Raw genomic sequence first — 27,856 nt, forward strand, 5'->3', positions numbered from 1 at the left:
CCACCATCAGGTTGCTGAAAGAACTTGGAATCCATGGACAGGCTCTGCGGCAGAACGTCAGAGCACTTTCTCAAGCAGCTGAAAGAGGCAGCCAGTGGATCTGGATCAAACGGAAGGACCCTTGCTGGGGTATAACTTCATGACCCTCCCACCCCTACCCAACCCAATTCAGATCCCTCCAACTTAAGGAGGGCATATAAGGTATGCGGTCAGCTGTAGAGCTGGCTCAGGGAAGAGGACGCCCCTGCCTGGCATAGTCCCGTGGGAAATCTTATTTGGGCATGGGACACAAGCTAAGGCCTGATCACCCTTCGGCTGGCCACCTTTGATGAGGGTGTTTAGTGAGTAAAGGCCGAAACACCCACTGATTCGAAGGCACACTACTGAGGATGTGTCCCAAAAGTGACATCATAACCCAGCTTAAGTAAACCTCCCGTGCCACTCTCTCAACATCACGACGAAGCTCATGTGAGTGCATACCATCTACTGGCACAATGGACAGTTTTTAACATCTCGTCCCGTGTTTTATGATTCTAGAGTTTAAATCAATAAAAGAGTTTGGAAACTGGAAATATAGATTCAAGATTTTTTTTGATCAAGTGTTTAAAAAGTGTATAAAGTTAATTGCATTTCCTCTTTTAAAAAAAAAAGAAAAGCAAAACGTTTCTCTTGGCGTCAATTTTATTTATTTATTTATCAAATTTATTTATCTGGGTTTGTTTTTTCAACTTTATTTCACTTTCATGGGATGTTTATTAATGAGGAGACATTCAGACATGTTCCAGACTAAGATCTTCTTTGTTGTAAAGAGTTGTTTTAAACAATAAAAGCTCATGTTCCAGTCAGACATGATGATCCAGTGTTGTGTAATATAACGAGTCCGTTACAGAGCCACCAACTCTCACGCTTTCACCGTGTGACACTCGCTTTTTCATGTTTTCACACGCTCACACGCCACACAACCAATATCTCACGGCAAAAACCAAATCAGAGGCACGGTCGTTTCTCGGCTGCAACAGCTGCATGTCTCTTTTTCATAGCTACAGGGAGTCAGTGGCACCCTTTGGCCAGTAAGAGGCGCTACCACCCAGCTCTGAGTCTGGTGAATCAAGAGACGTCACAAATGTAAAACATGTTCAATGTTCATTTACACAAAGAGAAGAAAGAAAACAGTATCCTTTATTTATAGTCAATAGGGAAATGCAATGTATATGCTCACCATGCTTTCTAATTTACTTTAATGCCATTTTTTGTATTTGTATCTGCCTTTATCAAGTGTTTGGGATTGTTGTCTTTACATGGTAAAGACGCTCCAGTGGTTTTCTGCTATTACAACAGGCCCTGCTTACTTATAGTGCCTTCTTTATTTTTGAAAGGCAGATGTGCTCAGATTTAAAAGAAGTGTGTCTCTTCACATGATCAGATAGATACGTGGCAACGTCAACATACATTTTATCCAGCAATGGCTATAGACTACTGCTAACTATTATTACTATAAAGTACTACTATAAAAATGTATAGGGTCTTATAGGGGACAAATTAGATACCCAAGACGACTATCATTGACAAGGACATGAAATGCTGTGGGAGCAATCAAATATTAATATTATTAGTGTGAATTAAATAGTGTTTAATCGTGTTTTTTGTGTTTTTTAGCAGCCTTTGAATGTGGAGGCCCAGTTATTCCATTTACCGATGTGGCACATTACAGACATAATTGCTTTAATCTTTTTCTTTTCACTCTGAACTGTGTAGAACATGCAATGCGTTAGTCCCGCTTGCACATCGGAGTTATAAAAGCAGCTCAGTGTTCACATCTATCTCACACGATGACAGAAACAGTGGGCTCTTATCCTCTCATTTCACATCATCCCTCTATCACATGCAGTTGTTCTCTTCCCTCCCCTTGGCTCTAACTGACAATCAGTGTTTCCACAAGAGAAGATCCATCAAGATGTCCAACATTACAAACCACAGCACTCTGGGCCGGAGTATCTGTATCATCACAGGAGCCTCCAAGGGATTTGGACGGGCGCTGGCACACAAAGTAAGTGATCAACTTGTACAAAGAAGGTAAGATAAAACACACAAAAAAGATCAGCAAACCAACCAAGGTCTTGTGTCTGTCCAGGTGTCCTGCTGGCTGGAGCCCGGCTCCGTCCTCCTGCTGGTGGCTCGCTCTGAGACTTTGCTACAGGAGTTGAAGGAAGAGCTGCAGAGCTTCACCGAGGAACAGCAGCTGGTGGTTCACTGCGTAGCTGTCGATCTGAGCAAGAGAGAGGGGGTCAACGAAACCATCAGGGTGGCCAGGCAGGAGGCTGTAAATGAAATAGAGCATTTGCTTCTGATCAACAATGCCGGTGCGTCTTAAATAAGTCTTTGTTGTCACCATGCGGCCTACTTAATGCCACGATTGTTGGGCTAATTTTCTGTAAGCAATGTAAAGTTAGCGTGAATGCATATAGTGTGCTAACTAGCCGGCCGCTAGATGAATAAAATGCTTCATGCTTCATCCACAAACTCTTTTCATAGAGTAGGAAAGAATGTTGCCATCGCCAGATCAGTTACATCTTTTTTTCTCTTTTTCATGTGTTTTGAGTTCATTTTCTCTAACCAGTGTAACATGAAAGCTTGGCGGGATAAAACCAAAGCTAGCTAAGTAGTCAGCCGCCCACTCGTTAGCTCACTACTCTTATCGGTATCGTGACAATGGCTAACTTCCGATTCACTCTGCCTGATTTGATCTTTGCCCCCCCCCCCCTCTCTCTCTTTCTGCCCGCAGCCAGTCTGGGAGACATTTCACACTTTGGGAGTTTCACCAACCTCGAGGAGGTGAACTCGTATCTGTCCCTCAACATAAGCTCTGCCCTGGCTCTGACTGCCGGGATCCTGCAGGTGTTTTCCTGCACTCCGCTCATGCGAAGGAGCGTCGTGAACATCTCGTCGGCCTTAGCGCTGCAGCCCTTGCCGTCCTGGGTGCTCTACTGCACCGCCAAAGCAGCCAGGATGATGATGTTCAGGGTGCTGGCCAAAGAGCAGCCCCTTGTCAAAGTCCTCATTTACTCTCCAGGTATAGCCTTTTAAAATGGCATTTTATTTTGACCGGTTGATGTATACACCATTAATACGTCCATCAACAATACTGTAAATGTGCATGTGTATCTGTTGTCTATTAAATTAGCCGTAACACAACATGCACAGTGTGGTATTGCATCAAATCTGGAACTATTCAAGTTAACTGGTAGCCAGCATCTATATTGTACAAGAAAACAATCTGAAAGGATATTCTGTGTCTCCACACTTAATAAGCACATCTAGTATGCATGTAATATGAAAAAAAAGAGATATTAATCTAACAAGATAATCCTTTGTGTTCCCTTCAGGTCCAATGGACACAGATATGCAGAAGGATATTCTGAGGTTAACGGGCGTCAAACATCATCTGTTGCCCGCCCAGGAGTCTGCTGACAAGCTGGTGAAGCTGCTTCTGGACGATGACTTCGTCTCAGGAGCAAACCTCGACTTCTTTGATGTGTGATATCAACATGAGACGGAGGGAGGAATAATGATGGTCACCGAGTGTGAATTATTGGGTGACACTTTAAACAGAACACGTACAATAAAGACCGTTCATAGTTTCAGTAGAATATAATCCCTTTCAGGAGAAATGTTGGAAAATGCTGTTCTGCTTGCTGTAATGTTTGAATTTCTATTCTTTTGCAATCCATTGATGTTCTCTTGTTTGTGTTTGTTGCTGATGTATAATGAAGCTTGTATCCGTATGTTTAAGCAAAAATAGTCTTTAGCCAAGCTATCGATTGAAATAACATGTTTTATTTCACGAGTATCATTCATATCCGCTATTCATACTGTGCATACTGTTTATACTGTCCACATTGTATTCATCCAGCACATTGGACTGCATTTTTTACTGCTTCTCTTTTGCACTCTGGTGAGATCCTTAACTGCATTTCGTTGTACTAACAATAAAGTTGAATCTGAATCATTCTGGTTTTAAAAATCACTTTTGTATTTGGACAAATTCAAGCATTTCACATTTAACAAATCATTAGAGTAACACACAACTTTCATTTACTGAGAAACTATAAAAAGTTATACGCATCTATTCATATATTAAACTGTTCAATGGTCATTTTAGAGAAAGAGAAAGATGTCATAATAATCTGGATACATTGCAGGGCAGAGAGCTGAACCCATGAATGTTGTGGGTTAGAACAGGCTTCGACACAACTGTGGTTTGATACTAGGTAATCACACCAAGTGGGAGAAGTGTGGCTGAAAATGTGAGGTATGTGTGTGTGTGTTCTTTGTAGCACACTGTGGGGACATAAAACAGGTAATACACACACGTCGTGGGGTCTTGGTACATTCTGGGGACCCTCAAGCTGGTCCCCTCCAAAGTGTTATGTCATAAGTTATGTTGCAAGTAGAGAAAGAGAGAGTAACTTCTAGAAACTGCCAGAACCGAGTCGAGGCAGCGAGTTAGCTCCGCTTTTGTCAAACTCCTTGCAGCTGTCTAGCGTCACCACAGACTCTTGATAGACAGCCACAACTGAGGGCCCAAAATAGCCCTCAGGGCCCTGAGTAGCTACCAATTCATGGTCGTGGGTGGGTGGGGGGGGGATTTCAGGATAAAAAGCCAAAAGTGTGACCACAAATTGAAACGTAATGTTATCTTATTCGATCTGAGAGAACGACAGCGACTTCCAGTCGTGTCACTGTCAGATGAGCCTTGTTGGCTTCATTGACAGGACGAGACATTTTATTTCCCCGTGGACGACAGAGACAAAACACCCTCAACCCCTGTTTCTGCGCCTGTTGGTGCGGTTCAAGAGGACGGCTATTTTAGTTCCTCGGGTGTGGAATGCGCAGTTGTCATTGACGAACAGAGAGGTCACACATTGGTCTACGTGTTCCTCCACTGCCACATCGCCGCATTTAGCTTCTCTCTACCGCTGAAACGCCCATCGGTTCACCACCGACTCACTGTTCATCAGCGCCCCAGGAACCAGTGCAGGGAACCATGGAGAACGTGGCGATATTTGACGCACCGGGAAAGGGAAGGGGTCTGAAGGCGACCAAGGAGTTTTGGGCCGGCGAGGTCATTTTCGCAGAGCCCAGTATCTCAGCTGTAGTGTTTGACAGGTACAGTGCAAACGATGTCAATTGGGGACATGGAAGCTCAATAGTAGGGGAGGGGGTGCTCAGATGTGGCCATTACGGAGATATTTGGGATGATGAACAACACACTATCTTGAATTTCTTTCTGTCGATTTAAAAGGTATCCGCTATTAAAACAAGAGTGCTATATTCTCACAGTTTTTAACTTCATCATCATCATGTTGATGTAATGGCATGTAGAAAACTGTGCCTCCATTGTAGACGGCTCACACTCAGGGGAATACTTTGACATGCCAGTATTTAAACACAAACACAAATTCGGACCGTTGTGATTCGGATCTTTCAGATATTAATGCTCAGTTGTGTTATCCTTTAGTATCTGAATCTTAAAGCATTTTTAGGTGACCACCGTTACAGGATCTATTGGAAATGTCTTCATTCAGTTGTTGTTCTGTCTCGAGACTTTTGAGATGTTAATGTTTTGGAAGGGGATCTTTTACTAAACATGACCAGACTTTACTGTCAGAAGTGCACGTTATCCAAGTACTCATTTCTGACGGGCAACGTTGGGTTGAGAGTAGTTTGTGATGACCTGATGTCAATGTAGAATACAGAAAGAATTAAGTTCAATGCTCATCTGTAAGTTTGGCTTGTTGACTAGTGGAACTGCATATGAAAAAGATTAAATAGTTTCCTATATCAGAGCATTTGGGGACCAGTGACGTACAACCAACACGTTAAACTCTTCCGTTGACGACTATCTATCATCTTTCTGCTCTTTTTCTGCAGTCAAATAGAGCGTGTTTGCCACAGCTGCTTCCGCAGCGCTGGGAAAGAAAAACTACAGAGATGCGGCCAGTGCAAGTTCGCTCATTATTGTGACCGGACTTGCCAGCGCGCCGGCTGGGCCGAACACAAGCAAGAATGTGGTGCCATCAAAGCTTTTGGCAAAATACCAAACGAGAACATCCGGTAAGGAAATACGTTATGTGATGCTTCATTTTCATTTTTAAATGGCTTGCTTAGTTGCCTAAACATAACCGAGTTTTGTTGCATTTTTTGTTTTGTTTTGTTTTACCTTAATCATGTGTTTAAGAATATGATTCACACAAACTGCTTTGTGAGAAAGTGCAGCTTCTTCCTACTGTTTAAAGTCAGGGTTGGTGAAAAAAACTAAACCTACTGTTGCTAACATTTTTTCCAATGAAAGTAGTTAGCGGCACAAGCTCATGGAGTTTCTGTCAGTCTGCAACACAGACAGCTCATCCCTTCAGGCCTCCATGCAAACATAACCCTCCAAATGACCATTATGTCCATAAACGACTAACATGAATATTGTTAGTACTCACAGCTGTCCAGAAAGCAGCTTGTGGAAGGTTTGGTTAAGTGAGCGGCTCATAAATCAAGACAGAGTCCTCGACTCTCCATCAAATGTCAGTTGATAAAATGCAAAGAGCCACAGTCAGTATCAATAAGTCCTCTAAAGTCTTGAGCAGCGCCGTTTTTATACGTAAATAAAATAGTGGGACACAACGACAGAGTGGCCAAGTCTCACAAACAGGGAGAGAGAGAAAGAGAGAGAGAGAAACAGAGAGAGAGAGAGAGAGAGAGAGAGAGAGAGAGAGAGAGAAAACTACAAGCCTGAATGCAACATAAACCTGCAGCTGTTTCGAATAGTTCAAAGTTTTGATTTGTCATGCACATTAACATTCAAATTATTGCTATTAATACAGAACAATGATGTGCATTAGTCCAACTTCTCTTCTCCTTTCTCTCTCGCTTTCTCTTTCTCTCTCTCCGTCCGTGTAATTGTCTCAAAACCTCACTCATAGCTTGGTTTGTAAAAAAAGACATTCGACACACAGCCCCAAAGCTCTGATCATAAAGCTCAGAACAAACGAGGCTGCAGTGACCGACTAAAAGACCCCGAGCTTAACGCCGCTGAGGGCCGCAAGGAAGTCCACAGACAAACTTTAGATTATCTTTAAAATGCATCTGAATATTCGGCCGATTCGACGTGCTGTTGCACGTTTTCCACTCAGTTTATTACACGTTACGATCCCACTGAGCACTTCATGCTGCTCTCAGAAAGATGTTCCAAATACTCGTTAAATGACATGTAGATCATACATTATAGCAGATGCTAAGCTTTGATCATTAATAATAACATTACTTGTATGCACAGTTTTCTTTGTCTTTGCCCCCTATGACCCGCCAGCGTTTGTGTTTTGTTGTTGTTGTTGTGGGCAGTTTGGCGTCCCGCATCATGTGGCGCCTCGACAAGGAGGGGAGCGTGGTGTCTGACATGCAGCTGGTCACGCTGGACGAGCTGGAGGATCACATTCATGACATGCAGGAGGACGATTTGAAGGACTTAAAAGTGGACATCAACAACTTCCTGGACTACTGGCCCCGTAACAGCAAGCAGCACACGATCGAGGATATTTCACATTATTTTGGAGTGGTGTGTTTGTCTGCGATGTTATCCTCATTTTCCCAAGTGTTTTTTTGTCTTCTTTTTTTTTTTTCTTCAAAGGACAGAAAGACAGCGAGCTGACCTTGACCAAATAAGACAGTGCAGCCTCTCAGGGATCAAAACTATTGCGTCTACGTCCTTGTCGAGCAGCACAAAGCAGCCGGATGCTCTTTCATGTTTCATGCTGTAACATTTACGTTTAGTATGAACACAATGTACCATGCTAAAAGATAACTAGTAACGGTTACACCTTTTGCACCCTGCAGCTTAGATTAGTGACATATTGACTAGCGACTGACGTGGAAATTAAGTGTATCTGATCGACAACAACGTCCTAAACAAACTTTTAAACTAGCCATCAGTGGACCTCAAATGGTCCCAGTTCTGTGGTACAATAAGACAATTTGTGGTTACGTTCAGGGTGCATTATTTACCAGCTCACGTTAATATTTGCCCTTTTTCTCCCAGATTACCTGTAACGGTTTCTCTGTGAGCGACCACAGGGGCCTTCAGGCAGTGGGAGTCGGTATTTTCCCAAATTTGTGTTTGGTGAATCACGACTGCTGGCCAACCTGCACCGTGATCCTCAACCACGGCAAGTGAGTACGACGAAATGCCTCTTTAGTTTTTTATTCATCAAATATATGATTTAGCTGAAGTTGTGTGTTTGCGTGTATTGTGCGAATGTGCGTTTGTCAGGTTGTATTTGGTGTAAAACTGCTTCCTGTTTGTCTTTCAGTCAATCGGCTGTGAATACTATGTTTCATTCTCAACGGAGGTGCGTTACCTCAACCTAAACCTTTTTTCAAAGTCTTTTTTATTAGAGCACCATTGAGATCACGATATGACATAATCAACCAATCCCCTCGCTTAACCGCCGTCCTCCCTCCCACGCCGTCCGTAGTAGGAAGTACACGTCTTTGTCCGTAGTGCCCGGTAGTATGCAGTGTCGCTTTGATGTGACTCAGACTTCACATCAAAATGTCAAACATGCATCTTGAATGCGCTAACCTTCACTTAAAGGCTGGTGGGAGCTTCCTTCGCTCGTATGATGCGGGTTTGTCACTTTGTCGACGGGTTTTGTGTGTTTTGTCGACGTGTGATTGCAGCGTGCGTCTGTCCGTCTTTAAGGAAGTGTTTTTCGAAGCTTCTCTCATTTGTAACACCTTTCATTCCCAGTAGTTCACCTCTAACACCATGTAACACCAGGCTAACACATGGTAAAAAAAAAACAACTTTTCCATGTAAATACCCCCAAATAATTTCATTTTCAAGCCATTTACTACATGTGGATACGTTTGTCACACATTTTGTAACAGAGAAAAAGAAATCCCATATTCAGTTTTACGTCTTTGCAAAAATACAAATAATGCACTGAGTTTTTGGCTTAAGTGTGAGATAATCTTCATTAACATTCATTCCTTCAATCCTTCAACGGGATTGACTGAACTGAAAGCCACACTATGGAACCGAGTTTCACCATCAATCAAAAAACTGTGAATGAAAGAAGTCTCTTCCGCTCGCTTTCAACTCCGGTCCTCTTCCTTTAGGATCGAGCTGCGTTCCCTCGGCAAGATCGAGGAGGGGGAGGAGCTGACGGTGTCCTACGTGGACTTCTTGAATTTGTCGGAGGAGAGGCGAAGACTGCTCAAAACGCAATACTTCTTCGACTGCACGTGCGAACACTGCAAGAACCACATCAAAGACGACTTGAAGATGGCGGGCGCGGAGGTGGACGGAGTCAAGGTGCTCGTCCGTTGTCCTCGTGTCGGTTTGAAATGAAGCTCTCGTGAAGCAAGGGCACGACTTTAAGACTGCAGAAGGCAGAAAAGACGCAAGCCCTCTCGCTAGGTTTAGTCCCCCGAGACACAGAGGGGGAAACATGAGCAGCAGAGGCGCAGTGTCTATTTTAAGCAAAGATAACTCCTAATGTACTCACTAGGTGTAAGGGGCTGCATTCACACGTGTGAGGAAGAGAAAAAAGTACATTTACTCAAAAGGTAGAAACCATATGTCAATGATTTATCGCATACTAATTATGTATTCTATAATCTACCAGTATCAGTAAGATAAGAGTGAATCGCTGCATTACGTAACACAAAGTGGGGCAATGAATCACACTTCACATGATATCAATCTGTGCGATATGAGACACACACGCTCGTGTAGTGCAGATTGCATGCGGGGGTTACAAGTTATATATATATATATATATATATATATATATATATATATATATATATATATATATATATATATATATATATATATATATATATGTGTATGCATATATGATTCTGACACTCAAAACTGTCATACGCCGTATTTGGCTGTCTGATAACCACCAGAATAACTATGAAGTGTCTTTTTGATCACACGTGTGAGGAAAGCTTTTTTGTTCTGAGTAAAAAAAAAACATGCATGTCTTGGACAGAGGCCCCGTCCAGCAGGTCAAAGGTTTTTAAGAAATAAATAGCCAGCCTTTTCCCTTCATGGGCCTGAAGAAAAAGACAATCTGTGATGTCTTTAAAGTTACTGTGAGGGGGAAACAGTCTACACCTTTTGACACCGACGTCTCTATATGACCTAGATAAGTAAACGAGAAGGCTGTCAATGTCTATATAGTTATTCCTTATGCTTTCATTGTCAGCGTGTTGATTCTTGATTTGATCCTTCATCTCTCAGCCGACAGAAGAACAGGTGAAGGAGGCAACAGATTATTGCTTTCAAATGCTGGAGAAGATCGACAAATCTCGACTAAACGGGGACTACCACGAGGTACCAAATTACCACCAAATGATGCTTTTGTTTTCTCTTATTGTATCGTCAAAGCCTACTTTCCATGCATCCATTTATTTTTCTTTCAGGTGGTCAAATTCTGCACGGAGTGCACTGCGAAGACGGAGCCGGTTCTGGCCGACACTCACATCTACCAGCTGCGGATATGGAGCATATTCAGTGAGGTGCAAGCTTACCTGCAGTACTTTGTTGAAGCTGCAGAATACGCCCGCAAAATGGTGGGCGGATACCAGTGAGTACAGAGATGTCGGGCGGCGTGTTGCGATACACACGCGCGTCTTTAAAATCTAATAGCTGACACGGCGACTGAAAAAAAACATCTTTTTTCCTCTTGACAGAAAACTGTACCACCCTAACCACGCCAGTCTCGGTATGGCGGCCATGCGAGCCGGAGTGACTCACTGGCAAGCCGGGGAGATAGAGGTCGGCCACGGGATGGTCTGCAAGGCCTACGCTATTCTCATGGTCACCCACGGGCCAACACATCCCATCACCAAGGACCTGGAGGTAAACTCAATCTAAAGGCTCTTTGGTAGGAGGAGCATTGAAGAAAAAGTGGTTTAAATAGGTTACAAGCCCAAACATTTGAAGTACTGATGTCTTCTCCCTGATGTTTCCACAGGCGATGCGCATGCAGACAGAGATGGAGCTGAGGATGTTCAAGCAGAACGAGTACGTTTACCACAGTATGAGAGAAGCGGCGCTGAAGAACAAGCCGATGGCCATGATGAACGAACCCAGTTCTGTGGAGGAAGGAGTCAAGAACCTCTTCCACCGGAAGAAGTGAAAAAGAAACTATCCTTTTGAGCATCGTGTGTGTGTCTGCACGTTTAGTCACTAGTCATTTGTTTCACGTCACTCACTTTTGTAGTCACGCTTTTCATTAAAAAGATGTCACGTCATACGTGTGCATTTTTTTTTCCATACTCCAATGGAAGGTGAAATTCAGTTGCAGTCGTATTTTCGGAAATATGCAGCGCCAGTTACGCTCCTGAAGTCAGAGACATGTTGACAGGTAGACGCAGAGACAGTGAAACTAAAAGGTTCACAACTCAGTGTCCCAAAATTAAACATGTCGTCTGTACTTTTCAATTCTGCAAACCACCGTTTCTCACATTAGACACTTTAAATTAAATCGTGGTAAACACTCAAAATGCAGATACAAGAAAGCATTTAAACACTGCGAGAACATTTAGGGATGAGTGAATATGGCCAGACCAGAAGGCATGCGCCTTTACAAGACACATTGCACAGTTGTAGTTGCAAAACCTGCAGGGATATTTAAAAAAAGCTTTAACGAGGAAACGAAAGAAATGGTACAAGAAGCATGAAAGCTGAGGTAGTAGTTTGTTGCATAAAATCCTTGGAAAAAAAGTCCCGGTTTTGAGTGCAGAGTTGTCTTTTTACAGACGTTAACCTCATTTTGTTGACCTGTGAGCAGTTCTTTTGAACAATGAGACGGTCTGCAACAAGTCATTAAGCAGGCTTTAAAAAGACTTCCCTGCACAGGTCTGCGCCCCGGCATATAGACGACATTACTCATGTCATAGTGACAGACAGAGTGGAGAATGCATTGTTCTTTAAAGTCAGTGTGATCTGTGATTTTATGTGAACATTTAAAGCCTCATGACTGAACACAAAGACAGTGAGAAAAGCCACATGACTGAAAAGTTTATGACTACATGAGTTTTTACGTCTGATCTTAGTTCTCATGCAGTTAGGAGCCTGAATGCGGCTGATAAATGATCATTTATGAGCTCGGTGCTGAGCAATTCCTTCAGTGCCTTCATGACTCCACAAGTGCATTCCCCTTTTGGCACATGATGTCATCAGTCAAGTCAAAACTCCCTGCAGGCAAGTTTGAAGTGACCTTTATGCCATTAAAGTCGCAACACTTACCCTCACTAAAGGCATCACAGGGTTTCACGGGGCCAGTGTGCCACCAACATCAGGTTGAACAACCGGCAAAGAAATCAAGATAGTGCTTCTTATTTAACATTTATTATCCCAAGTGCAGACAGGTTACATGCGTTTGCTTGTCCTCTTGTACACGATGCTGCCAAGAGTCATAGTCTGAGGGGAGAGGTAGAAAAAGAAGTCATTAGAAATTTAAGCGCCATTCAATAAGTCACATCATTAGTTTGCTCTACTCACATTGACGATTGTGTTCGCATCCACCAGTTCTGTGACGGACTCGATTCCCTTCAGCGAGACCTTCAGCTTGTTGCCATCACGGTGAACCACCGCCTTAAAGGAGGCACAACAAAAAGGTCAACGTGACATTTGCTTTAATGCAGAGTTTTCAGTCTACTTTAGTGCCCCCGGCTTACCTTGACCTTCTCCCCGGTGAGCGTCTCCAGATCCGCCTCCTGGCCGACCTTGAAGGAGTTGACGAGGACCTTGGAGCCGGTGGTGACGGTCACTTTGAAGTCGTCGCCGGTCTCCTCGACCTCGGAGATGCTCTTGATGTCTTTGCCTTTCTGGATGAGGTCATCAGGGAGACCTCGAGGACAGAAACGCAACTGGTTGAGAAACCACACATTTACGAGCGCAACTGCAAAACTTTTTTACTTTTCGGGGTCAAATAACAGCTCAAAATCCCAATGCAAACACTCTCAAAGCTTCCGGTCAAAAACCTGTAGGAAAGAGAGCTAAAAGCTCACCGATGGCCTTCATGAAAGGCTCAAAGTTCTCCTGAGACTCGAGCTGATATTTTCCAGCAAAAGACATGATGTGAGGCACTGAAGGTAAGTGAGGGAAGTGGCTGCTGCCTGTTTTGTACTCTCAGACTCCAGAGCTGCAATCATTAACCACAGGTGTCTGAAATTAAGCCAATCCCAGCCCACTTTTTAGATCCACCGCTGCAGATAAGGACTGATAAAGGAAGGACTCGCTGACTAAACTAAAGTTAAGGAGCTCTTCGTGAGGAGGAGAGTTGGTTGGGGTTCAAGCATGGAAGATGATGTCGTCTGATGGCATGACATGAATCATACTCCAAAAGCTGCTGACTGCACGTACTGTTGCTGTCAGGTTTAATTTTACTGCTTTCCCTCTTCCTTCCTCCACTTTCTGTTCCTTCTTTTCATCCTTTTCCTCTCGGCTTTCCTCCCTTTTTATCTCTACTTTGTTCTGTGTTATGCCATTTTACGCCTTTTTTTTATTGTCTTTTTCGAAGCACGTCTCAGACTTTAAGTGGGGATGTTATTGGTAAAATCAGGGGAAACAAGTACTCTTGTTTTTTCCTGAAACAGAGAAAAACACGGATAATATTTTTCAAATCATCGGGGAAAAAAAGAGCGATCAAAACTTGAAAAGATTTTAGTTCCACAAGAAAAGGAAGTAGTTCTATATTCAGTGTTAAAATTGTTAAATATTATTGTGTAATACATTTGCAGCCTGATTTTGCTGCAGTGTAGGCTGCTTTATCGTTGTAATGATCCTTTACTTTCTAAAGGATCGTTACAAAGACTTTACTCAGGTCTCCGGGTTCAAGATAACATTTGTGGGAAACCGAGATCTGTCCACAACTAACGTGTGACAAAGTGGAAAAATCAAACACAATGTCAAAAGTTCATCAAGCTCCTTTGTTTCATTCGTTTTCCTGCGTTCATACAACCGAATCAGAGCAGTTGTAGTTGAAAATAATTATTTTTTAAATGGATCAAAGGTGACTACCGTTCAAAAAAACTATTGCAACAGTGATGTTGTGTCACTTGAGTTGCCGCGATAACACACACACACACACACACACTCCGTCATGCGCGGACCCTTTGGATCCGTCTGAAAACATACAGTCGGCAGTGGTCTTTGCACGCTGATGGAGTAACACTGCCGCCTGATAAGCTTCAAGCTGACTTGTCCTTTGCTCCGTCCAGAAAATGATTCAGAGGGTTTGAAACTGAAGTTGTTGTCTGACATTGTTAGTCTGTCATGCTTTAGTCAACTAAAAAAAAAAACACACACCATTTTACACTCCCTCAAAACTTTATTTCAACATGCAGATATCTGGATCACCGCTGTCAATATCCATCGCTCTTTTCATACATAAAAATATATTGACAAAGGCACTCTACAGAAGTTCTCCAGGGGGAAAAAAGCAATGACAAACATAGAGGTAACAACTATATGAACTACACAACTACAGGTCCCACGGCGTCTCCACAGGCTGAGACCTCGCCGTCGGCGGCGGCGGCGGCGGCTCATTGGTGAACTCGATGGGGAGAATTGAGACCGGTCAGATGCAGGAGCCTGAGGATGATGTCACCGGGGTCGCCGCCTTCGAACGGGCCGTTCTGGTCGTCTCCGTCCTCCTCGACGAGGCAGGATTGGTCGGCGGTGCAGCTTTCTGTGAAACGGTTGAGACGGAGACAAACAAAAGAGGAGTTATTGATGAGAACTGGGTTGTGTGTTGCTGCCGATTTGTTGTTATGAGGTTGCTTGATGTAGAACCGTGAGGTTTTTCGGAACAAGAGGTTAAACGATCGCGTGATGTCAGAGGCAGAGACACAGTGTATTCCTTATTTATTTGTACATGCATTGATTTGTTCCCCTTAAGTGAAACAAAGCTTGAAATACCATGTAAGCTGCTAGAAAATCACATGAATCAAAGTTTTAAATAGTAAAATGAAGTACATTTACTTACGTATTGTACTTAAAATTCAAATTGGTTTCGTAATCTCACTGTACTGCAGGAAAATATTATATAAGACAACTTTAAGCTTTTCAGATTTAGATCTTGAACATGAATCATCAGTTTGCTTTGTTATGCAGTCAATTAAACCACCTAATAGTAAATTAAAAAACTAGAATCAGGTGTCAACAACATTAAAATGCCATTTACATAGTAATGATAATAATAATATATTGACAGAGACATTCAAGTTAATGTTGCTGATGATACGTTTTGATTGAATCACTTTCGTAAAGCTTGAAATGCAGGACTTTTATTTTGAAAGGGGAGCTACTTTCACTGAAGAAAAAAAAAACCCAAAATGCACTGCAGGACATCCTGACCTGCATCGCAGCAGAGTCCCGACGCGGCGCAGCGTCCTCCCTCGGATCCACAGGGTCTCCCTCCGGCCTGGCAGGGGGTGAGCAGGTAGTTCTCCTCCACGCAGCGAGACGTTTCCGGGGAGCCCAGCAGGCAGCCGAGGCCCTCCCCGCAGCAGATGCCGGGGCCGAAGCAGCGGCCCCTGTCCCCGGGGCCGCAGGACATGCACTGGAGGAGCAAATTATTGATTATCATAGCTGTTATTGAGAACATGTTAATGCAATTTAGCAGATTGTTTAGCATTTAATGTGAGCTGTGTCCTTATAATAATCGCCTTAGTTGTTATTCCTTTTTTCTTACTTGTCATGAGAGTCCAAACAAAAAAAATTATGTTTTCGGAGGGACATGGACGCACTGTTTATGTAATTGTTGCTCCTTGTCTACATCAGAGGGATTAATATAGAAGGTGTTGGATGCTGCTCAGATTATAAACCCCTTTGGGGCAAAATGAATCAAATTAATTTAACATGAATCTAGCAGACATTTGTCGGTTTATGTTTTCTTTTCGTGTATGTGTATATTGGAAAAAAGCAGCTCACCTTTCGCAGCGGTGAATCCATGATGGACCTCTTGCCACCGATAGGACAGTTAGAGATGTAACACGCCGAACACAAGGACAGGAGGAAGAGGAGGCACACGGACACAGCAGCTCCAGTCATTTCTGTTGAGAAAGTGAAGGAAAGAGAAAGTAATTAACGCCCAAATATACAAATCCCTCGACCACACCATCGACACACCAATGTGCGGAAACAAAAACTCACTTTGTTGCTTAATCCCTCGACGTACAGGTGCGATAAATGTGCAGCTTCCGGATGCTCCTTGACGCTTCTTCTGCTCTCGGCGCCTCTGACACGTCTTATATACTTCCAGGGCTTCTTCTGAGAGTGACACAGAAACCCAAAAGCCACTTAGAGATCCTTAATGAGCTCGTTTTGGTTACTTTCACCTCCGCAAATGGAAGCTGACCACGAAGGCCGTGCGCCCCGGGAGGTCAAAAGGGCTCGGCGGCTCTGCGTCCTGGCTCGCTTCTTGCTCTCGAGAATTATTACAGGAGGCTTTGTGGTGCGTGACCGCGCATGTGAGAGAGGACAGGGAAGTCAGAGAGGTCAGGAAGGAGATGGGGAGATGGAAATAAAGCATGAGGGGATACGACTTTTAGGAGATACGTTATAAGGATTTCTTTTAACGAAGCGGGACTCTCGAAGATCCTCGTTCAAGTGCAAGCACCTTATCGTCAAAGGAGGGAACACGATGGTGATTGAGCTTATGGCCCACTGATGAAAGTACAGCAATCATTTCATTAAATCAATACATTAAAGGTTTCATAGTGCAAGAAGACTTTCATCTATTTTTGTGTTATTATTATTATCATTAAGGTTTACGTGGAGAAAGACAATTTTCAGAACACGTGCCCTTAAGCGCGCCATCGGGATGTCTGTACGGTTTTTGATGTCACTATTTACAATATATATATCGACCTTTTTGCTGTTTTAAAGTTTAACTTTCTAAACGTGGCTGGGTTCATTTGCGGTTGAGATGAATGACATCTCATGGCTCAGCTGGACCCGAGCTGAGCGACGCGGTTCTGTTCGAAAACACGCTAAAACGAAACGTTTCAGACGGAGGGCGAATACAGGAGAGTTTTTATTGGGACATTAAACCATGTACATGTGTTCCAGTAGCACCATATGTCTCCTTTACATTCATATTTTACAGGACGGATGGGAGGAGAAAAAAAAAACTGGTTTAAAAAAGGTCCTGAGAAAAAGTTTGTCTCTGCACCTCGGCCCGCTGAAAACAAAAACAATGACAAGGAAACAAACACACACACACACACACACACACACACACACACACACACACACACACACACACACACACACTACAAATATTCTTTTCTCTCAATAAAAGTCCTTAATTCCTGGCAGAAATTGAGGCCCACATTGTCCAGGTCCGAGGTTAATTGGTTTTATGGGCTAATTAACACGGCTAACGATCGGCCACAGACCATAAAAGACAGTTTCCCCGTTTCAATGATATGAGCTCAATTACCGCCGCTCCCTCCTACATCCACTAACTGCCACCTCATCTCTATTAAAAATCAATTCAAAACGTCGTCTGTGTGTTGCCAACTTCTGAGGAGAGGGACTTTGAGACGCCGGCCGACACTACTTTCTGATTTGTTGTGGTGTGCCACTCACACAATGAGCCACTCTTGCCTCCTAGTGGCTGTGGAGACACTTATAACCATCCATGTTTACTTTCTCCGTCGCCTGTCACTGTTTATACCCGTCGTGCTTTTGCTCGGGGAGGACAAAATAACAAGGAGCACCAAAAATGTCCAAAGAGAGAGAAGAAAGAAAGAAGAACTTGTTTCACAGAGGTGGTGTTTTCTCTGTGTTACAGTGCAAAGCCACTGTATGACACACAATATGCAGCTCCATGAACTTCACCTGCTGCAAACTAAAATACACTTAAGTACGTTTAGTGATTGAAATCTCAATGATTTCATTAGGTGGAATGAGTCGTGACTAACATGCGTTTCTTCAAACTGTGTTAAGAGAAAGAGCTGCTTCTGACAGTCTGAGATCCTCTCCCGTCGCTCCACTTCCCAGCTGCTAAACATTCAAACTGCATTGTTTTCTTCATCACATCTCGACATTCCTCCAAAAAGCTGTGCAAAAATCCCTATTTCATAGAGAAATGGAGATGTCTATCTAGTGTTTCCTTATTTTTCTGCAGGAAGGCACTCGGCTTGTTGACTTCCTCTCCCCTCCCTTCCTTCCTTCTCTCCGAAGGTACTCATCTGAAAAATGAGAACAAAGTGATTGTTCCTGTTCTCTTTCTTAAGTCACTTCAAATGCTATCCGTGGACGGGCGGCTCATTGTCAGGAGCGTTGCCGTGCGAGCAGGAGGGAGAGAAACGCAGGTACAGGTACAACAGCAGCAGCTGCATGCAGCACTTCAGCCAAACAGCATCACAGAAAAACACACTTGGCTACACTCAACTGGTGAGTTCCACACACACACACACACACACACATGCATACACACACACTAAGACTTCGCTGCAGCCACACACTCTTGCATGGCACTGGCTGGCGTATGAGGAGGGGCTTCAGCTTTTAATGGATGGTTTTAATGTGTGGCAAAGTGAAGCTCGGGGTCTCTGCACGGTGCACCTCCAGTGAGAGACGTGAAGAGGATAAAAAAAAAGAGAAAAGATTAGGTTCATTTCCAAAAGGAGCGTTTGAAAACTGAGTGAAAGGGAATCATTGACGATGTCACTGAATGTGTGTCTTGCATTCTGCATGGGATCTATGTTTTCTAAGTGCTTCACATTGTTTATGATATGCAGTTATATTCCTTGTTTTCAGAGAGATGTTTTTTTGTTTTTGTGGAAACAATTGGACACTAAAATGTGAATATATCTGTCGTCCCCACGCTGATGTTCATCTCACGGCATTTTTTAAGGGAAAAAACTGCATATAAATGAGAATCTGCAGCTTTTTTTTTTAAAGGTTTGGGTCAAACAAAACAAGACATTGATGACAAGATGTATTTGGATTTTTAAGAACATTTATATTTGTATTTTGTCTCATCTCAAATGATTATTGGAGATCAATCTACAGATTAACCCTTTATAGGTCACTCATTGAAATACTTTGAAATTCAATATATATATATATATATATATATATATATATATATATATATATATATATATATATATATATATATATGTGTGTAGAAAATGAACATCCACCAAAATTAGTGAAAATATATTAAAAAAAAATGCAAGAAATAAGTTAAGAATCCTTTATTAGTCCCGAAGTGAGGACATTACAGGATTATAGCCGGTAAAAAGACGTCATACGTACAAGGTGCGGAAGTGACCATATATGGTTACTTGAACCATAAAGGGTTTTAGTCAACATTGAAATGTAGAGTGTCGTTGCAACATTTGCAACAACCAATGGAGGAATGACATAAAGTAGAAAAAGGCTTCAGTGGGTTGATAAGCATCTCAGTGGTTTCTCATTGATATGCACTGAGCTGTTTACAGGAACAGAATACTGTACAACACTGACAGCACACATATCAGATGGCATGCAGAAGTAAGACAGTTCCCTTCCTACCGTCATCTTTTCACCAATGACCATCATCTACACTGAAGTATGCACATGCACACCGCAGTGGAGATGTTATTCATAGCCAGGACATGTTAATATTTCACAGGTTTAAAGGTATCAGTCATCTAATCGACCGCTGACTTCAGGCTGCAGACAGCGATACGGATTAAAACATCCTGTTGTACAGCGTTATCAGTGGAGGTGAAAAAGGGGAAGTTCTTCCTGGCTATCAGTGCGAAATATAAAAAAAAGAAGAAAAGAGATGAACAGAGCAGAGAAACATCGACATGGAGAAGCGAAAAGAGTGCGCGAGGCGGAGGTGAACGGTGACAGATGACTTCCTACTTTCAGGAGAGGAGGAGATCTGTGAGAAAAAAAAGAAGTGGTAGGTTTCAGGTCGAACACTGAAAGGTGTGGGTGTGTCCACGCGAGACTTGCTCGTGGACCCGGTCACATCGCTTCCACAGAAACCTTCAGACACGGTTTCATATCAGGAAAAGAAACCAGATCGGAGTCTTTGAGGCGCTCGTACTTCACTGTGGTATTTCACTTTACTCTCCTGCTGTGAATGCTGTACTTTCTACTCCACACAATGGATGTAACAGAAAGCTGGCATCAGTTTTCACACAACAAGACATCTATGATGATCTTATTATCAAGGAGATTACATTTAAATATCTGTTAGAGGAAAAAGTATCCAATATTTCATATAAAGAAGTGAAGATACAGGTTTATTTTTTACCTCTAAGTCATCTGATCATCAGCCATTAAAATGTTTCTCGTGACCAGCTCCATCATCAACATAAGTAAATAATCGAATGTAATAGATTTCACTATATCAGCCACTGGAGCTATTTTCCTGCAGAACGAGTACTTAATTTTGCCTCTGCTACATACTTACTTAAGTATTTACTTTTAGACAGTGTGGTGTTGTTACATCTACTTAAGTAAAGGGTCTGAATACTCCCTCCACCACTGTAACCTCTTCTTCTACTCTTTCTTCTTCTACTCTTTCTCATGCAGAGAGAAGATGGAAACGGACCGAGTCAGTTTCTCACCAGCCAGAAGGTCCCCGCTCACAGAGGAGCTAAGACAAGTATCTCGGCTGAGTTTCTACTTAAGCCCGCCTCCGCTCAACATTAAACCCCCTGAATTTTCCCCTCCCAGATACCCCAGCATGTCACCCGGCAGAGACTACAGCGCGTTCGGCCCCCCGGCCTTCTTTCCCATGCTCGGTCCCGGTTACGCCCAAAAGGAAGGATCGCAAAAGCGCAAGCGGACTCCTCTCAAAGTAGACGCCCGAGGGGGCGAGTCTCCCGACGGAGGAGGCGAGGAGGCCGAGGAAAGCCGCGGTAAGAAGACGGTGCAGCTCTCCCACTTCCCCTTCCCCCTCCGCCCTCGCCCCGTCCTCTCCCCGCCTCCCAAGCTCATCCCCGGTATGATCGAGCTCAACGCGCTGCAGCTTCGCCACAGGTCGCCGGGTATCAATCTACCTGTGCAGGTGAAACAGGAGCCGCTCAGTCCTTCCCCCGTTTGGCCTCCCTCTCCTCTCCTCCTCCATCCTCCCTACTTCCCGCCTCTCCACCACAGCCTCCTCCCGTACCCCTTCTTCATGCCCGGCCCCGTCATGCACCTGTCCCCTGGTTCTTTCTACCCAAGAGAGGACCTCCGCCCTGGGCATCGCGCCCGCGATGGACCCCCCCGCGGCGGGACGACCAGCGCCGAAAAGCTCGGCCTCAACGTCCACGTGGACGACAGTTATTACGTGGAAGTGGGCGGCGGCCAGAAGAGATGGAAGTGTCGCATGTGTGAGAAGTCCTACACCTCCAAGTACAACCTGGTGACGCACATCCTCGGGCACAACGGCATCAAGCCGCACGGATGCCACCTGTGCGGCAAGCTGTTTAAGCAGCTGAGCCACCTGCACACACACCTGCTCACCCACCAGGGCATGAGGCCGCACAAGTGCCAGGTGTGCCACAAGGCCTTCACTCAGACCAGCCACCTGAAGAGACACATGATGCAGCACAGTGACGTGAAGCCGTACAGGTAGATGCTTTACAGCAGACCGTGTGTGTTTTCTTCTTGCGCTGATCTCCACACTAACTTCATCCGCCCCTCCAGCTGCAGCGTGTGCGGCAGAGGTTTCGCTTACCCCAGTGAGCTGCGCGCTCACGAGCTGAAGCACGACAAAGGACAGGAGAACGTTTGCGTGGAGTGCGGGCTGGATTTCCCCACGCTGGCCCAGCTGAAGAGGCATTTGACCGCCCATCGCGGCCCCACCTTGTACAGGCGAGCACAAAACTGCCTCTTCCCTTTTGGGGAAATACCCTTAGTTGTTTTTCTCGTTGAAAGATAGACACCAATCACTAAATATGAAGTTAGAGCTAGTTAGCTTAGCTTTGCATAGATATGGAAATGGTGAATTAAGTGGCCTGGCTCACTCCAATGCTAACAAAATGTACCACATGTACACACACGTGAAACATGTGTTCCACATATAGCTTCATATTTACCGTACAAACATAAGCGAGTGGTATCGATCTTCTCATCTAATCCAGAAAGCAAACACGTGAACCTCTGCTTTAACAGTTTCAGCTTTCTCTTTGTATCTCGATGAAGAGGTTGACCGTGGAGGCGACATGTTGTCCCTGCAGGTGTGCAGAGTGCCAGAAGACGTTCCAGTACCCGAGCCAGCTCCAGAACCACATGATGAAACACAAAGACATCCGGCCGTACATCTGCAGCGAGTGCGGGATGGAGTTCATCCAGTCGCACCACCTGAAGCAGCACACGCTCACTCACAAAGTAGGTATGATTAGGAGGACAAAGATAAAGACAGCACTTTGCCGTATTTTGAAAAAGGGAAGCGGTTTGGGGCATCAGACAGAGTTATCAATTTGGCTGTCAAATCAAGACGTTTCCATTATTCCTTGTGCACATTTTGGATAGCTATAGTTTGGACGCTAGCCTAACAGGTTGTTTTGGCAGCTGTCTCAAAGCAATTCCCCCCAATAATCAGGCTTCTGACATCCAGTTTTCATCTTTATTTTCCACTTCGTGTGCATGCAAACTCCAAGTTAGACGTATCAAAATGTACTGTAGTTAGTGTGTGAAGTAGTACGACGTTTACACTGAGCTACATGTTGAAACCCAAGACTTTGACGTCTTGACGTCATTTCATACAAATTTCTCACAAAGAAATGTGCTATCTTTGGAAACTTTGGGATGTCCACGATTAGTTTTCAAATAAAGAGGTTAAAATGAAGATCAGTGGGGTTGAGCTGACCTCAGATGTTAAACAGCAGACACACTGTCGACCACATTTCTGACGCCGCTGCCTCCGCTTTCTCTCGTTCTTCAGGGCGTGAAGGAGCACAAGTGTCGCATCTGTGGTCGTGAGTTCACCCTGCTGGCGAACATGAAGCGCCACGTCCTCATCCACACCAACATTCGGGCCTACCAGTGCCACATGTGCTTCAAGAGTTTCGTCCAAAAGCAGACTCTGAAGGCGCACATGATCGTCCACTCGGACATCAAGCCCTATAAATGCAAGGTTGGTCAAATCTGTCTTTGGCTTGTGTTTTGGCATTCAGTTTCTCTTCCGCTCACTGAGGGAAGGATCTGTTAGCACACGTAGTTAGCTTAGCTTAGCATATGGACTGGAAACAGGGGTAGTAATCAGATAGCCTAGCTCCATCCAAAGACAAAATAAATACTTCTATCAGCACCTCTAAAGTTTAGAAATTGTTAAATTCATACAAAAATCAAACTGTAAACTTAGAGCCAGCTTAGCTCTTTCCCCTTGTTTCTAGTCTTTGTAATAAGATAGGTAACCAGCCACTGGTTAATATTAATGTGCAAAAATATTAAGCTTGATGTTAAGTGTCTGACATAATCATGGCACTTCTAAATTGAAATGTCACAGATGCCTGCCAATGTGCACACATGCAAATGTTCTCTGCACTAAACCCTCTCTAACTTTGTTCTGCTTCACTTTATCAAAGTCGACCTTTGCAGAGAGGATGTTCACATATTGAATGTTCACATGTTGTGCTGTGGTTTGGGTTAGAGTTGGACTTTACAGCTGCACCATTTCAAACAAACAATCATCCTGAAAGTGATTTTTTTTTTTCAATAGGCGGACCTGAAACCTTCATTGTTTTTCTGTGTCATCTTAATTTACTCTTAACCAGTTACATATATACTTATATTTACACATCTGAACGACATCTCACATGTGTAGTCTTTTATTATAACCATTTTAAAACAGCCCTAGTGGTTGCAGAGATGCACCCTTTTTAGTTCGGGTATGCAATTTTCTAGGAAAAGGCCTATAAATAGGTTGGTTTTCAAACGGTTTAATTCTTCTCCTCTCAGCCTCTGCAATTGATTCAACGGTGAAGGGTTTGGATAGGCATTGAGACTCCAGGTGCTACTTATATTGAACACTTAACTAACCAATGTGTATTTATTGATAATCACAGCCAAGAACCCGTAACATTTTGTGGTAGCTGCTATTTAAAGATTTCCCCCACTTTTCTGGAGAGTCTGGACTAAGACGATGACCAGATAGCAGAGAGGCTTTTGGCAGCGGGAGCCTCCTCGTCCATAGGAAGGATATCGCCGCACAAACTGCCTCTCTAACAATGGCCCCCCCAGCCTCCCCGGAGAAAAGGGCCCTCAAATAGATTTCATCTCGCTTTCTCTGCTGCTGGAGGGAGCTTCCTGTTTTCTCACGGTCCTCTTGGACGGTTTACAGTCCCTCTCTCCTCCTGAAGGAAAGGACCACCCTAATAAAAAAGAATGCAGAGGAAGGACAGCGCAGGAGTTGCCCTTCCCTGTTCTCCTCCTGGCCCTGTCTCGATGTTGCTTCCTCTCTCTTTCTGTTTTTCTTGTGCGTGTGCGTGTGTGTGTGTGTGTGTGTGCGTGAGAGAGAGAGACAGAGGGGGGAAGACAAAGAGGAAAGGAGGAAAACAAGGATAGGAGGAGGGAGAAAAGGGCGTGTGTCCGACTGCCTGCACATTCATTCATGATTGCGTGTCGTGTCGCTCAGTCTGCGCAAATTAGCCAACAAAAGAGATTTGGCAGAGAAAGAAAAATAATAGGTGGATGAGGTCTTTTGTTTTTGCTTCCTCGAATAGTGTTTACGACAGTCAGCGGCGGAAAGTAATCAAGTACTTTGTTTGCATGCTATTTTGGTTATGCTGTACTTGTGCATGACCATTTTGTGGAATTTTTTTTTTTTTTACTTCAAATTGACAAAACTGCTTTATAAAGTAGTCAAAATGATCCGCACCACAGCCAATTATAAACACGTCATGATGAGTTTAAGATGTAGCACTTTGAAATAGGGAATCCTGGGAAACATGTCCAACGGCGGGAATGTAGCTTGAGCCAAAAGCTAATTAGCGTATCTTAGCATAAATACAAAATGGGGAAACCGCTATGGCACCAGCTCTGGCTGCGTTTCAATGAATTTGATGTCAGCCACGTACACATTTTAAGTTGCTTATATGGTCTCTGTGCATTTCTCTCCCTCATGTCTCTCAGCTTTGTGGCAAGGAGTTCAACAGGATGCACAACCTGATGGGCCACATGCATCTCCACTCGGACAGCAAGCCCTTCAAATGCCTTTACTGCCCGAGCAAGTTCACGCTGAAGGGAAACCTCACCAGACACATGAAGGTCAAACACGGCGTCATGGACAGAGGGCTGGACGAAAGATGTGAGGATACGCATACTGTCGATGGTTCAATATATTTTGCTGCAAAGGTTGCTCGATGTAATTCATCATCTCTTTGAGTTCAGTGTTTCGGCGAAGAGGGCGATTCTGCATGTCCACTCCCATGAGCCTCCTCACCCGCTTCAGCCAAGAGGAACCGTTCGACCTTTCCCAGAAGCCACCCGGCCTGCCGGGCCTCCGGCTCTCCCAGTCGGACGGCGAGAGCGTCCCCGGGAGCTCGTGTCAGGAGGAGGACGAGGAGAGTTTGTACAGGAGGAGCCAGTACAGCCCCGACGTGGACCAACACGAGGCGGCGGGCGAGGACCACGAGTACACGGCCGAGCCGGAGGAGAGAGGGCAGCGGGCTCCGGCTGAGCGAAGGCCAGAGGAGAAGCAGGAAGAAATGTGTCCGCAAAGTTCAGAGTTAGCCGCAGAGGGACGCTCTGGAGAGCCCGGAGGTGAGCAGGCACACCCCTTACAGTCAGAAGAGACATCCGAGACGGCAGAGCTGGAAGTGGATCAGAGACAGGTGAAATGACGCGTCGCTCGCGCGCACGTGAACTGATGGGAGTTCTGGGGTCCAAAAGACGAAGAAGAGTCGAGATAGTTCAGACAAAGAAGGAGAAGAAGATGCAGGTTTTAGGGAAGACTGATTGTTTTTCGTGACAGGAAAGTGAAGTGTGCCTGTAACTGAAACTGATCATGTGGTTTAGTAGCGTTGAACCGAAAGAAGAAAGATGAACATATCATGTTTATGAACCGAGCAGAAAGGAACAGTGAAGTAACTGAAGCTGTGAAGCGTAACGCATGTACAGATTATATCATACACTGATTAATAGTCACTGACAGAGGGTTGATGTGCGTTTATGATGAAGTGAATAATGAGTAAATATAATGCAGAAGTTTTTTTTTACAAATCGCTTTGTAATATTGACTGAAATATGCAATTGTGATTCATTTTTAACTGTCTTTTAAATAAATCTACGATATTAAAATCAGAAATGTGTTATTCCTCAAAGCTTTGTACTTGTGTTGAGGTTATTTTGTGGGAAATAAATGTGTTTTTGATATGAGAAAGCTTGGTTTTTTCACATCTTTGGTTACTTTAAGAAATAAACTGTGATTTTATTTTTTATGTCTAATGTTTAGATTTTTATTTTTTTTAATCTATACGCCATGCTAGTTGATTCTGCTACTACAAAAATAAAAACTTGACGCGTGAACCCGTTAAATGAACCTGCTGTTTGTGTTTTTAGACGCCACATGAAGACGAACCTTTTAAACAAAAAAGAATATAAACCCAGACGTTGAATGTCAAGCCTCTCCGCCTGACACGTACTTTACCAAGCCAGAGGTGATTGCCGTGAGTTTCAAAAAGCTTGCCTTTCTCCTCCTGCTTCTCTTTCAAAGCAGAGGAAGAGGAAGAGAAAACACCTCTCCCCTTCTCTCTTTTAGGTTGCGATGAAACAGCCTTGACGGACACAGTGGGTGTCCCAGACAAAGGCTTCATGTGTCTGTATGACTCAGGATGAAGCATTGTTTCTGCTCGTTGCAGAAGCCTCGCTGAAAACAGAAATTATACCAGAATTAAAAAGTGTTTCTTCTATGACAAAGAAGATACACTATCATCTTTTTATTGTACACACAGAAACAACGGGGGAGTAATTTTTTCCGGAGATACTATCATTTTCCTCTAAAGTAGTAATATTTCATCATTTTGGAGAGTAATTACTGGCCGTAGCCAGGAGAGTAGAAGCAAGAATAAAATCTATGGGATTAAAACCGGTTTAAACCACGGTTTATGGGATGGAAGAGAGCTGAAGGGAGTCGAATCCAATTCTCAATAGAATAGAATTCAGTTTAGAATCCAATGGAATTCTATTTAGAATTCCATTGGATTCTAAACTGAATTCCATAGAATTCTATTTAGAATTCTATGGAATTCTAAATAGAATCCGATTGTAGTCAATATATCCTCATGTAGAGTTAAATATGAACACTAAATAGAGTAAAAAAAAATACTCTGTAGATTCTACTCTCTTTAGTCTGGGAGCAAATGTATATTTTCAATACACTGATATTTTGAATTTGAGTAAAATGTACTGTGTATGGCATGAAGTACATGAGCAAGCTGTGTTCCAACATGACCCCCGGCTCTCTGGGCTGTGTTTCAGCTTCATGCCTCACCCTGCTGTGCCAGTTCAGGTAAACAGCGAGCCCTTTTCTTGTTAGATGAAATGCAGAACAGCAGCTTCTCCATTTCTACCAGTGACGACCACCGTGTCCAACAGGGCGAAACTGCAAACAGTTTGAGGAAGTTCTCACATCCTCCTCCCCTTTCCTTTACTCACCTACACGTTTCAATCCCAGCCGCTATCAGAGATCAGAGAGGAGCCCTCGGTCGGTTGTCACCGTCTACGATCTGGAATCAGCTTCTCTCGCCAGCATCGTGTTGCGCAATCTCTGAGGAACTGCATAGAACCAACCACACCTCAAAGAGGATGACGTTTGGCGAGGTTATTTTATCCCTC

At 43.8% G+C, this 27,856-nt stretch overlaps 5 protein-coding genes across 6 annotated transcripts in view; 3 read left to right on the plus strand and 2 right to left on the minus strand.

The window, feature by feature from the left end:
- The window catches only part of sprb (sepiapterin reductase b), a 10,164-nt gene extending 6,277 nt beyond the window's left edge, over positions 1 to 3,887 (plus strand). The window contains exons 2-6 of one of the 2 annotated variants that reach the window (XM_068566314.1): positions 1,041 to 1,172; positions 1,928 to 2,047; positions 2,132 to 2,360; positions 2,783 to 3,070; positions 3,384 to 3,887. In XM_068566314.1, coding sequence (XP_068422415.1) covers positions 1,140 to 1,172; positions 1,928 to 2,047; positions 2,132 to 2,360; positions 2,783 to 3,070; positions 3,384 to 3,538 — 825 coding nt within the window. In that variant the 5' untranslated portion in view covers positions 1,041 to 1,139 and the 3' untranslated portion in view covers positions 3,539 to 3,887. The remainder of the gene's footprint in view (positions 1 to 1,040; positions 1,173 to 1,927; positions 2,048 to 2,131; positions 2,361 to 2,782; positions 3,071 to 3,383) is intronic. The other variant, XM_068566313.1, reaches the window with a different exon arrangement.
- A 1,022-nt stretch (positions 3,888 to 4,909) lies between these two features.
- Positions 4,910 to 11,319, plus strand: smyd1b (SET and MYND domain containing 1b). Its single transcript, XM_068605162.1, has 9 exons — positions 4,910 to 5,166; positions 5,932 to 6,114; positions 7,393 to 7,606; positions 8,087 to 8,217; positions 9,169 to 9,364; positions 10,304 to 10,396; positions 10,486 to 10,649; positions 10,756 to 10,924; positions 11,040 to 11,319. The coding sequence occupies exons 1-9, from the start codon at positions 5,045 to 5,047 to the stop codon at positions 11,202 to 11,204; spliced, it is 1,437 nt and encodes a 478-aa protein (XP_068461263.1). The 5' UTR covers positions 4,910 to 5,044; the 3' UTR covers positions 11,205 to 11,319.
- Positions 11,320 to 12,439: 1,120 nt separating this feature from the next.
- On the minus strand, positions 12,440 to 13,147 carry LOC137779089 (fatty acid-binding protein, liver-type). The gene is made up of 4 exons (XM_068566580.1): positions 13,081 to 13,147; positions 12,748 to 12,920; positions 12,572 to 12,664; positions 12,440 to 12,490 (listed from the first exon to the last, which is right to left on the minus strand). Exons 1-4 carry the CDS (start codon positions 13,145 to 13,147, stop codon positions 12,440 to 12,442), a joined length of 384 nt encoding a protein of 127 aa, XP_068422681.1.
- A 1,235-nt stretch (positions 13,148 to 14,382) lies between these two features.
- oxt (oxytocin) lies at positions 14,383 to 16,296 on the minus strand. The gene is made up of 4 exons (XM_068604906.1): positions 16,229 to 16,296; positions 16,007 to 16,128; positions 15,431 to 15,635; positions 14,383 to 14,762 (listed from the first exon to the last, which is right to left on the minus strand). Exons 2-4 carry the CDS (start codon positions 16,124 to 16,126, stop codon positions 14,617 to 14,619), a joined length of 471 nt encoding a protein of 156 aa, XP_068461007.1. The 5' UTR covers positions 16,127 to 16,128; positions 16,229 to 16,296; the 3' UTR covers positions 14,383 to 14,616.
- A 2,071-nt stretch (positions 16,297 to 18,367) lies between these two features.
- On the plus strand, positions 18,368 to 26,423 carry znf366 (zinc finger protein 366). The gene is made up of 7 exons (XM_068566265.1): positions 18,368 to 18,478; positions 20,624 to 21,649; positions 21,725 to 21,892; positions 22,258 to 22,408; positions 22,965 to 23,156; positions 25,154 to 25,328; positions 25,412 to 26,423. The coding sequence occupies exons 2-7, from the start codon at positions 20,631 to 20,633 to the stop codon at positions 25,861 to 25,863; spliced, it is 2,157 nt and encodes a 718-aa protein (XP_068422366.1). The 5' UTR covers positions 18,368 to 18,478; positions 20,624 to 20,630; the 3' UTR covers positions 25,864 to 26,423.
- The last annotated feature ends 1,433 nt before the right edge of the window (positions 26,424 to 27,856 follow it).

This window comes from Clinocottus analis, unplaced genomic scaffold, assembly GCF_023055335.1.
Source record: "Clinocottus analis isolate CAN_PGR_092001 unplaced genomic scaffold, fCliAna1.0.p SCAF_7, whole genome shotgun sequence".
NCBI lineage: Eukaryota > Metazoa > Chordata > Actinopteri > Perciformes > Cottidae > Clinocottus > Clinocottus analis.